This window comes from Leptonychotes weddellii, chromosome X (genome assembly GCF_054177405.1).
Source record: "Leptonychotes weddellii isolate Sample4059 chromosome X, ASM5417740v2, whole genome shotgun sequence".
Taxonomy (NCBI): domain Eukaryota; kingdom Metazoa; phylum Chordata; class Mammalia; order Carnivora; family Phocidae; genus Leptonychotes; species Leptonychotes weddellii.
In genome coordinates this window covers 73,820,104-73,832,614 of record NC_138385.1, presented here as the reverse complement: position 1 = coordinate 73,832,614, position 12,511 = coordinate 73,820,104, and the positions used below count along the sequence as shown (strand labels likewise).

General features: G+C 44.4%; 1 protein-coding gene across 1 annotated transcript; it reads right to left on the bottom strand.

The window, feature by feature from the left end:
- Positions 1–8,048: 8,048 nt before the first annotated feature.
- Positions 8,049–10,037, bottom strand: PPP1R2C (PPP1R2 family member C). The gene has a single exon (XM_081809428.1). It carries the CDS (start codon positions 8,970–8,972, stop codon positions 8,346–8,348), a length of 627 nt encoding a protein of 208 aa, XP_081665554.1. The 5' UTR covers positions 8,973–10,037; the 3' UTR covers positions 8,049–8,345.
- Positions 10,038–12,511: the final 2,474 nt, after the last annotated feature.

The following is a 12,511-nucleotide window of genomic DNA, read 5'->3' as shown; positions in this document are numbered from 1 at the left end:
TTTTTTTTATGGCTGCATAATATTCCATTGTATATATATACCACCTCTTCTTTAGCCATTCATCTGTCCATGGACATCTTGGCTCTTTCCATAGTTTGGCTATTGTGGACATTGCTGCTATAAACATTGGGGTGCACGTACCCTTTCGGATCCCTACTTTTGTATCTTTGGGGTAAATACCCAGTAGTGCAATTGCTGGATCATATGGAGCGCTTCTTAAACTTGAATGTCCATAAGAATCCCCTGGGAAGCTTGTTGGAACACCCACGGCCCACACCAGCCCCAGAGATGTGGCCTCGGTAAGTCTGGGGCTGGCCCCGAGAATGTGCATTTCTAACCAGCTTCCAGGTGACGCTGACGCCACCAGTCTAGGGACCACGCTTTGCCCGGTGGCACCCGTGTCGAGCGGGGTCTCTCTTGGCCAGGAGCGAAAGGTGAGAGATTCGCCACGTGAACACTAAAATCATCCGCTTCCCGAGACCAAGGTCACATTTGTGTTCCCGTCTCCAGCTTTGTCCGCCCCACCCCGTTCTATTCCAGACCCTACTGTGTAGCCCTTTTCAAAAATAAGAGTCTGAGCAGGTCGTCCTCCTGCTAAACACATTAGCGGGTCCTTCGCCTTTGTGTGGCACGTCAACCCTTTCAGAGTCTTTCTTATTTCTTTTATCCCTCACCTTGTTGGGAAAAAACACCTTGCCGGTCCCCGAAAAGGCCACGTTGCCTCTTTTCTACATCTGGAATGCCAATCATCCAGGGCCTGCCTCCCTTCATTTGATGAAATTCCATTTCTCCTGCAAGTGTTTCAAGACTGCTCACAACGCCCCTTGGGTGCCTCTCTACAGCACTCTTGCACAGTGTGGAAGTGGCCTGGTGACAAGGCCACGCTCTCCACTGATCTGGCAGCTCCTTGAAGACAGGCACTGGGTCTCGGCATTTAGTGCATGAATAAACAACTTAATAAATTGTAATTGAACTAGTGATATTCCAGACCTGGCAAGAATTAACCGTCACATCTGTTCTTCCTGGAGCAAAGGATTATGTGCTTTCTTAGAGTCTGAGCTACCACAGGGGGAAAAAGAAAAAAAAAAAAAAACCTCTCTCACAAATAGCATAAGGAAATGACAACATGCCATTAATAACCCAGAAGAAGCTGTATCTGTTTTAGGATTTTTCCATCTGGGCATTACAAACCACAAAAGCAACTGTTTTGCCTCCACAAAGAACATATTTTTTTTTTTAACAGCACACTTGCCAAAAGGACATTCCTTCTGTTGCATTTTGATCTATCCTGATTTAATTTAAAGTTTGGAGATGGGGTCTGACCTTATCTATCAGTGGCTGAGCTGTTGTCTCATGGAAATGCAGTTCGAAACTCATTAATAGTGTAGCCTGTATATTATAACTTAGAAGCTTTGGGTTATCACTGATGCTTGCAATTGCTATGGAAACCGGGTTCATATGCACCTTTCAAAGAGTCTGCTTTAAAACAGGGGAAAAAAGGGAAGAGGAAAAAAAGGATCCTTGAAAGAATAAGATATTAGTACCCAACACGCATAGGCAGGTTTCGTGATGCAAAAATGCTCTGCCTACACAGTGATAAAAACAATTCTTTATATTTTTTAGGAGCTAATAATGTAGAACCTTGTATTAGAGAACTGTGTTTATACTGGTGAGGAAGAATGCCTCCGGCAACTTTCCCCCTGCCCCCCCCCACACACACGCACACACGCAACTGTAATTTTCAGCTTTCCCCAGACTTTTCCCAGACTACATCCTTAAATCCTCCAAAAGCCCCTGCACATGCAGCTTCAGCTGCTAAAGTCCAACCAGTGTGGACACTGGCAGAGAGCTCAGCCTCTTCTGCCCCCACCCCTGATGTATATTGAATGCTGCATCCATTGCTTATGGACTGAATTTCCCCATGTTGAAATGGTAGCCCTAATTTGATCAAGGGCCTCATAAAAAAAAATTCTGGTTGTCTTCCCCCACAAATCTGGGTTTTGGAGGCTCCATCCTTCATCTCTCTCCTTGCCCACATTTCTCCCTAATGATCCTATTAATCCAAGTGTGGTATTGTGTTGAGTAAATGAAAACGTGAACAGCCACCAATGTGGAGGGGGAGACTCGGCCACCACCTGAGACTGGCACAGGAGGGGGGCGGGGAAGCCAGAGAACAGGGTGGCCTGGGTGGCTCAGCCGTTAAGTGTCTGCCTTCAGCTCAGGTCATGATCCCAGGGTCCTGGGATCGAGCCCCGCGTCGGGTTCCCTGCTCCGCGGGGAAGCTTGCTTCTCCCTCTCCCACTCCCCCTGCTTGTGCGTGCGTGCTCTCTCTCTCAAATAAATAAAATCTTAAAAGAAAAAGCCAGAGAACGGGGGTGTGGGATGGGGGGGTGTTTGATGACAAACGTCAGAATTGGCTTCTGAGTGGTGTGGCCCTACACACATCATCTCACTCTCTTAACTCCCAAATGTCTGTCTTTCGCTGTTGTTTCTTTCCCTACAAAACTCGGCTCTTTCATCTCCTTTTTTCTTTCCACTCCCTGTCTCCTTCCCTTCTGCTCTGCTCCAGCCTGACTCGCCTCCCTTCTGGCCACTCCCCTGGCCTTCTCCATGCTTCCTCCCCATCAGGCTGGGGTGGAGGATTGAAAGTAAAGGGATACACACCTCTCAAAAGAGTACCTGCCCTGATTCAACGATGGGACCCAGTGTTCCAGAGCAGGACAGTACAGCTCCATAGAGCACCATCCAACAAAAGGAAGCATGGTTTAGAGTCCATATCTTACGTAAATGTCTAACTTCTGAGACAAAGCATCTATAATGCCTCATTCCAATAAGGGAAAAACAAAACTCTCAGCATCATCTTGTGGTAAAGGATTCTCCCGAGTGGACACCCCAACTCCCAGTGCACCACTATTTGTCATCCCCTCCGATGTCTGTTTACCTCCCCACTTGTGACTCCTTCTCTGGCTTTCCCCTAATCCCCTCTGCACTCCTTCCCTAACCCTGAACGCATGTGAGCTGGGCCTCCTCTTCTCTTGAACTGGAACAGATCCTGAGGGTTGGGTTCCCTCTGTCCTCACATTCAGACAGAAGGAACTCAAAAGAGAGTACCTCTTCTGGAGGCTGGTGCTCACCTTGCAGGCATCTAGAAACTACTTAGTGGCTTTCAAGTCATTAACATCACCTAAACAAGGACTCCTGTCCCTCTTTTAATACAGGGATCCTTTCTCCTGGAAGACTTCATAAATGATCCTTTCAGAACCATACGGGTCTCCCCCACTTGACTCAGACCTCCTTGGGGGCAGAGGCTGTGTTTCATTCATCAGACTTCCCCTGATGCATGGCCATGCTTGGTGAATGTTTGTTCACTGGTTGAAAGAGACATGTGCTCCATTCATCTTTGTTTAAATGAATATCTCAGGTTCTTCGCTGAGCACGGACTCAGAGCAGAGGGTGAGAGGGAGCAGCACAAGCACCTGGGGCTCAGGGGGGTGTGCGTGGGGGGGAGGGGGCAGCTCCTAGATCGGAGAACGTTTTCCTGAGACCACTCCCACTCTACAGCTGTACAGAAAAGCAGCCCCTGCTGCAAAGTCAGTGTAGACATGTGTGCTTAGGGGGCATGCAGGAAGAAGCCTTAGTCCCCATCAAGGACCTGAATAGAGCCAGTGTTGTATGGTGGTGGGGAGGACTCTGCCTGAGGAAGCCAGACAGGACTGGGTTTGAATCCGGATTCCATCATTCAGCAGCTGTGGATTTGGACAAGTTACATAAGTGTTTTTATTTTAAATTTCCTCACCTCTAAAATGGGAAAAACAATACTATTTCAAAGGATTGTGGGCATAATTGAAGGAGGCAATGTTTTTGAAGCCCTAGTACAGTGTCGGACACATCACATATACTCAGGAAATGCCAATTATTAGCTGTAGTACTGGTAGTAGTATTGATATAATTATTTGGTTGGATGGAAAAGAGAACTATCCTTTTCCTCATCGTTCCTTCAGTAAGATTTTGTGTCCTTTTTATGACAGTTCAGAGGGTTAATGACTCATTGAGAGCCAGTCACAACTTTTAGAGCTAGTGAACTCAATCCTCCATTCTTTTTTTTTTTCACATTTTTTTCTCCCCTCCCTTCCCAATTTCTCACTCTGGCTACCTCTTTCTCTCCTTCCGTTTTTATAATGACCCCCAATTTTGACCCACTCCCTTCCCAGTCAATACTCGATACCACATTCTTCGTTTATTCTAAGGTGTGAAAGGCCGATAAGTCCCTATGATGTTATTCCCAGGGGATATTTGCACATGAAAAAGAACAGAATCCTTTAACTGAAAATATTAAGATCCTTTTTTTTTTTTAAAGATTTTATTTATTTATTTGGCAGAGAGAGACACAGCGAGAGAGGGAACACAAGCAGGGGGAGTGGGAGAGTCAGAAGCAGGCTTCCAGCTGAGCAGGGACCCCCAATGCAGGGCTCTGGGATCATGACCTGAGCTGAAGGCAGACGCTTTTCGACTGAGCCACCCAAGTGCCCCTGAAAATATTAAGATCCTTTGAGTTCAGTGTTTTTCAAATTACAGGTTGCAATTTAAAGGGGCCAATTTAGTGGCTCTTGACTACCATTCTTTCATATTATTGTGCCTTATTACATGTTATTTAGTGCACTAATGTAGAGGGATAAAATGCAAACAATTTCAAAGTCTAGAGGGACATGTAATTGCTTTAACCTTCAAGAGGAAGTTATTCTTATTTAACAATCCATTTATACCATTATGTGTCCCAGGTTTTAAATAACCAGCCCTGCTGAATCTCAGACTGAAAACTGAGTAAACAAAGGCTGACATCAGAGGAGTTACTAGAGGAGATGATACTGATAAAGAGTTGAAACTGGAACTGAACACTCTCAGATTCCTTTCACCAAAGGAAACTTAATAACTTAAATAATAAAAGTCCATTTTCTATGGGCACCTGGGTGGCTCAGTGGGTTAAGCATCTCCTTTCAGCTCAGGTCATGATCTCGGGGTCCTGGGATCAAGCCTGCCTGGGCTCCCTGCTCGGTGGGGAGTCTGCTTCTCCCTCTGTTATATCTCTCGCTCTCACTCTCTCTAAAATAAAAATAAAATCTTTGAAAAAAGCAACATTTTTAAAAAAAGAAAAGTCTACTTTCTATACAGCCCAGTACTATGTCACTTAATTAGGAAATCACAGTGTGGAAAAAAAAATATCTCTCTAGATTGCATTTGACTAGGTACCAAAAGCACCACACATAAAAGAAAAAACTGATAAGTCGAACTACATCAAAACTAAAAACTTTGGGGGCACCTGGGTGGTTCAGTTGGTTAAGTGTCTGCCTTCAGCTCAGGTCATGATCTCAGGGTCCTGGGACCGAACCCCACGTTGGGCTCTCTGCTCAGCGGGGAGTCTGCTTCTCTCTCTCCCTCTGCCTGATGCTCCCCATGCTTCTTCTCTCTCTCTCTCAAATAAATAAATAAAATCTTAAAAAAAAAACCTAAAAACTTTTGCAGAGCAGAAGTCTCTGTAAGCGGATAAAATAAGGTACAGAATATAAGAAAAGATTTGCAAATCAAAGAACTCTCAAAACTCAATGGTAAAAACAGATAATCAAACTAGAAACTGGGCAAATGACATTTCACGGAAGAAGATATGCAGATGGCAAATAAGCACGTGAAAAGATGCGCAACATCATTAGCCATTCGTGAAATGCAAATGAGGACATCAGGACACTTTTATAAAAATGACTTAAAAATAGTGACAATACCAAATGTTGGTAAGGTTGCAGAGAAACTGGAATGCTCATATATGCTGGTGGGAATGAAATGGCACAGGCGCTCTGGAAAACAGTTTGGCAGTTTCTTAAGAAACTGCAACCACCGTACGAGCCGGCAAGTGCACTCCCGGGCATTGATCCCAGAAAAGTGAAAACTTATGTTCACACAAAAACCTGTGCACGAATGTTCATAGCAGCTCCTTTTGTAATACCAAAACCTGGAACCAGTCCGGATGCCCTTCAATGGATGACTGGATAAACAAAGCGTGGTACATCCCAAAAGGTTATATACTGTATGATTTCATTGATAGAACATTCTTGAAATGAAAAAATTCTAGAAATGGAGAAGAGATGTGGCTACAAAAGGGCAACATGAGGGATCCTTGTGGTGAGGCAATGTTCTGTATCTTGATCGTATTAACATCAATATCTGGGTTGTAGTATTGTGTTATAGTTTTGCAACATGTTACTGGGATATAATGATTTATAAGAAATAATATATTTGCTCATCCAAATGACCCAAATTATATTTCTCAGATATATTTGCACTTCATCCACAGTTCCCTGAAAAACGCTTCAGAGCCATAAAGGTGAAATGGGTGTCCTGCTGTTAATGAAAGTGACTTTTGGACCCCACCCAAGGGCAAGGGCTGGTTGTCAGGGGAACCAACTGTGTCACTATAGGCTTGAAACTTTCAGCCCCACCCCCTGACCTTGGGGGAGGGGAGAGGCTGAAGGTTGAATTAGCCAATGGCCAATGACTTAGTCAATCCTGACTATGTCATAAAGCCCCCATAAGACCCCACGAGGACAGGGTTTTTTGGTCCTTTTTTTTTTGGAGAGCTTTCATGCTTGGGGAACCAGAATGCTTCCGTGCCACTGAGCTGGGATCCAAGATCCATGACAACAGAAGCTCCTTTATTCAGGAACCCCCCCCCGCCCGCCATGTATCTCTTCATCTGGCTATCGATTCATAGCCTTTAATAAACTGCCAAATGTAACTGTTTCCCTGAGTTCTGTGAGCTGCTCTAGCAAATTAATCAAAGTTCTTCGTCCTTGGAACCCACAATCTGTAACTGGTTGGTCAGAGGCAAAGGTGATGGCCTAAGGTAGTGAGTGGTATCTGGCTGGAGTGGGAGTAGGACTGAACCCTTAACCTGTGGAATTGGATGCTATCTTCAGGTAGTGTGAGAATTGCTTGCTGTGTGTGTGGGAAGCCCCTCCTCCCACATTGGAATTGGGTCCGGAAACCCTAAAAGAGTTACCATTGAGGAAAGCTGGGTAAAGAGAACTTAGGATCTCTCTGTATCATTTCTCACAATTGCATGTGAACCTACAATTATCTCAGTAAACTTTTAAATTAAAAAAAAAAAAAAAGGAAATACACAAAAAACCTTTGGGCTTACTTCTGTCCAGAAGCTATAATCATGTCACTGGTTGCAAAGGAATCTGTCATGAAAGAAAAGCTCAGTTGTTTTCTCAAAGCTAACTAGGTCAAACAATAAACTAATAATAGCAAGTTATTTAGCAAGCTATAAACCAAAAAGGTGTAAAAACTTGGCAGTTGAATTCTATTTCCTATTTCTCCATACCTTAGAAGGCTGAATAGGCCATAGTGATCAAGGTAGAAATAACACTGTTTCAACAAATGACAAAATATTTGAGAGAAGGGAGGGTCCCCAATGTCTTGAGAATCGATGACTCATAAAGGGTCGTGTGTGTATCTGCTGGGAGGATTGAGGAAACAAAGGGTTGAGGCTAAGACCGTTATGAGAAGGGAGTACTAAGATAACATTAGATTTTCTTTTAAATATTGACATCGAATCTGCGCACCTGGTGTACAAGACACAGTCCGAATAGACACGCACAATTTTAACCCAGTGATTCGTGAAAAGGAACTATTTTTGTTGAGAAAAAAGGTAGCATTTCCTTGTAAGCACTGAAAGAAAAGAGAAAATGTAAAGATCCTAAGCTCATTACTCTTAACACATCTTCCCCTCCCCAATTAAACAGGCAAATCACCCTAAAGACAAGTGCTTTTCAGCCTGAATATTCATCAGACTATGTAACCTAACTGTACTGACTACATTTTGATTTTGTAACAAAACCTTTTTATAAAAGCCAGTCGATAAAAAAAAAAGCCAGTACATCTACAAATGAATGTAAATTAATCCCCTTTAACATCTAAAAAGCTGTATAATATGTACAGCAACCAGTAGTTTTTTAAAAGCCAAGTGGTTTTAAATTGCTATCAGTATTTGCCACAAAGAACCACGCACAAAAATACCAAGCAACCGTTTTGCCGTTAGTGTATTATTTTCTAAGTTCACCATTGAATTATGGAGGTACAGTTTAACTGATAGGTATTTTCAGTACTGGAAGCCGGGCCTCGACAAGCAAGCAGCAGCGTGTTGGAATAGCAGTTCGTGGCAGTTCGTAACAGTTCGTAGCAGTTCGTGGCAGTTCGTAACAGTTCGTAGCAGTTCGTGGCAGTTCGTAACAGTTCGTAGCAGTTCGTGGCAGTTCGTATGGCACGCAATGGCCGGGCAGAGCAGATGTTGTCTAGGCAGAAAATGACTGGGTTTGCAGTTCGTCACTTGTAGGACCTTCATCCGATTCTTCCGCAGCAGTGTTGTCTTCGTTGTTGTCATCATGTAGAGTTTCTTCGTTGTCATCCTTGTCTTTCTCGTGTTGGAAGTCTTTGGAGATCAGTTCTCTAGCCAGCTTGAGGTTCAGGCCTTCGTTAGAGTGTAGTTTCCTTTTCATTTCGAACTGCCGCTGCTTTTCTTGCTTGTCGAGAAGGATCTTGCTGCTGTGCGCCCCGTCACTCTCCGGCTCTCCCAACTGGCAGTTCAAATCCAAGGTACCACTGGCGGCTAATTTCTTGGCTAAGATGTCTGGGGTCATGGCTTCCTTTGCTTCCAAATCACTCACTGGCTCTTCTCCATCATCCTGTGGGCTGAAGTAGGGGCTGCTGGGCTCGTTGATCTTCATTAAATTGTAGTCTCTGTAGGCTGGACGGTGTGTGGCCAGGATGTTGGATTCGTCCCATTTCTGGGACTTTTTTCTCTTTACCTCTGGTATTGTCCCTCCCGACTGCTGGGCAGAGGCAGTCACCGAGGAAGCAGTGGAGCTCTTATTCTTCAGTATCCCCTTGATGGGCCTGTGTGAGGCGGTGGAGGTCGCCATGCCTCCCTGGGGAGACAAGGGCCGCCGCGGGAGGGTTGGGCCTCCGCAGCCTCCTGCCTGCCCTCCAGGCTGAAGCAGCAGCTCGGTCTGTTCTGGGCACTGGTCGCAACGTCCTAAGAGCTTCACCAGGTCCCAACGTCACAAAGGACACTGCAGATGACATCACAGAGCTGGCCACTGCCGTCATGGCCGCCGTCATGGCCCCTGTCACCGCCTCCCAGCCCATGCTGGCAGTTTTTTTGTTTTAAGGAGTAATATGGGAAATAGCCCTGTGTTAAACACGAAACAGGGAAGTACTGTTTTGTGAACTTCTATGTAGTCTGGGTACCAGAGGCTATGTAAAACATGTGTCTTACTGTGGGTCCCGGTCAAAAATTTGACTCACTATTTTGGTTGGAAAGATTGGAGGTGTAGGTGCTACAAGGCGATTACCTTCTGCTCCTTCCTTCTGTCACCATGCACACCTCCCTCTCCCCTACCTACTTACACACACAAGCACACACATACACACAAAACCCCTGGTCTTTCTCTCATGCTCCGCCTCTTGGTTAATGGCCCCAATATCCAGTCACTTACACCAGCTGGGAACCTGGCATCATCCTCCGTGCCTCACTCTCCAGTCCAGCTCTCAGGCACTGGCCTAAATAGTTCGAGAAACTCTCCAATTCTCTCTCTTCCACCACCACCCTGTTTCATTTCCCCACCACCTCTTGTGGGGACTATAGCCACAGCCTTTGAACTGTGCCCTGCCTCCCGTAACCCCTCCTGCTGCCTTCCAACCTCTTTTATCCACCCTCTAGCCAGAGTGGTTTTTCAGAAACACCCACCAAATCTTGTCACATCTCTCTTTCAAACCCCTTAACAGCTGCCCATTTTCTGTAACATAAAGACCCAAATCCAGAAGAGGCCAAAAAAGGCAGCTCTCTGAACTGCTCAGACATACATCTGGAGCATTCTCCTGCTGAAGTCTTCCCACCCTACCTCCAGCTTTCAATCCTGGCCTTTCCGTGCCAAGAGCATCCACTTCCCTTCCTACCCCAGGGGGCTTTACAGTTTTCAGCTCAATCTTTATTGCCTTATTTGGGCCTGTTTCCTGAGCCCCAGGGCAGACAGGCCTTCCTGTGCTCTCATGGCCTTATTCTCTTTGGCATTGTGATTATACTATCTGTGCACACTAGATGGGAAACTCCAAGACAGCAAGGAAGATGTGTTTTGCTCACCATCATCTCCAGCTCTGTATCTTCACAACATGATGCTGTTCCTGGCACATAGTAGGTATTACAAAAATATTTATTGAGTGAATAATAAATGAGAGGTGATGGGGAACTGTAAGAATGAGATGTGTGAATAGAGAAAAGAGGACTCCAGAGCCTTTACAGTCAGTTACCATTTGTCCAATTAGTCACATGGGGGGGGAAAAAAAACCCCAAAAACCCATATGTGGAATTTGGGGGCTGTTATAGGAGTGACTTTGGAACATTTTGTCCTTCACAGGCCTCATATTTCACAGGCAGTGACATTCTTCTAAAAAACAAAAAGGAAATTAAGATCCAGTTTCACATTCTCCCCTCCAGGTAGCACTCACAAGATTTTTTTCTCCCTTCTGATAACATTTTGCTTCCTTCTCTCTCCCTCAAGGTTTTTCTGCATTTTTGAAACACAAAAGCAAAAGCATGAAAGAACCGTAAAACTTTTACAAGGGTCTTAAGCACCTTAAGTTCAAGTTGTCCTGTATTCTCCGAAGTCCTACTAACTTCAGGAACTCTGCAATCACTTTAAAACTGTGTTATTCATCTCAGAAAAAGAATTTCCTGATACCCTACTCTTTGAAAAAAAAAAAAAAAAGCTGCATTCTGTGGTGAGGGCTTTCAGGGATTCAAAAGCTGATATTCAAGGCTACAGGAAAACCCTCCGGTATGTCAAGGGAGGAAAAAAACAACCTTCATTATTCAGAACTACTCCAGGCTACCCTTTTAAAAAGCCTAAATGCAAGGCAACACAGGGCAGCACAAATGTGGTTAGTCCTCCTGGCTGGTAGGCAGTGTGGGTCTGTGCATGTTTAGCTGTAAACAGGATGTTAAAGGGAGATGCTGATTCCAGTGCATTGGGATTTTGCTTTTGTCCGTACACAGCACCCACCCCCACATACTGTGATCTGAATATACAAGCTGCTCAATATATAATGAGTCAGCAATCCGGTTGTTCTTGCGCTTTCTGAAATTCATCTTTCAGTAGCACAAAGGCAGCTCATGCTGGGGCAGGAGCACTATGATTGTGACCTATTACATGGGCCACAAACAACATGGTTTAAAGAAAGAATCCGCCAGGCCTGACAGATTTCAGTTGTACCTTACGTAAAAGTAATCCTTTTTCACCTACCATTTGCTCGTTATCTGCTTAATTAATGAAAAGCTCCCTAAGAAAACCCCAAGTTTTGAGTTCTTGTCATCAAACTAAAAATTCTCAATCTTAGCAACCCTACCATAAGCTTGAGTTGGAAAAGATCAGCAGGCTTTCCAATATTCTTCTTTCTTTACGCTATTCACTTGTTATTGCCCTAGGACAAGAGAGGAGCAGTTATGTCTGAGGCTCCATCATACACACACACACACACACACTTCAGAGCTAACTAAAATTTTCCCAGTCAATGATACATTATATGAAATTTAGATACACACCTAGAAGGTCCTTTCGACAAATATTTAGCGACCATCCACTGTATTTCCAAGAGCAGAACCTTCCTTTCAAATGCACAGAAAGCCAAGTGGTGCTTCGGCGGTCCTCAATGGGTTGATGTTTGATAAATACATCTAAATATCCATGCTGTTCTATCATCACAATTTTAAAAAAACATTTAAAAAATATCACTGATTTTTAAAATGTCATTTGAACCCTCTGATGTTTGCACAGGATCAGAGTATTCTGCAGAGCACTGATTGACTCCACAGCTTTGTTTCTTCCCCTGAGAATCACCTCTTTTCCATGGAGACATTCTCCAAGTGCTGTAAGTATGGGGGTTGGCTCGAAAGGAGAACCAAGCTGGAAATAAAGAAATTCTCAACTAAAGGTGGAAACACCTAAGAAACCAAGAGTCCCCACCAACAAGGAAGGTATCCCAGATGTCCCACTGGTTGCCATTAGTGAGAGATTAGTAAAACTCTGAGAAGGCAGTGGGCTATTCGGGGACCAATCATGCTACTGGAAGTGGGGATTAGTACTAATTTAGCCATGTGGTATCTGAAGTCATGCATCAGTTTATCCAAGAATTATCCACAGTACTTGGAGAACTATGTTAAATACTGTGTGGTATGAAAACGAAAGTGCTCTTTGGTTTTGAATCTCTGTTTCTTGCCCCATTTCTCTCTCTCATATTCCAAACCCAGGTTTCTGACATTCTACTAAATATCTGTATCTTGGATTGGGTTCCCTTACAAACCAACCCTGAGACAAGGATTCAAGTGCAAGTAGTCTATACTTGAGAAGAGATTTGCAGAAAACATTGGTAGGGGAGTAGGGAAGTGAGACAGGGGAGGGCAGGA

Coding starts and splice junctions, on each gene's coding strand:
- PPP1R2C (XM_081809428.1), bottom strand. CDS start 8,972: ATGGCGACCTCCACCGCCTCACACAGGCCCATCAAGGGGATACTGAAG.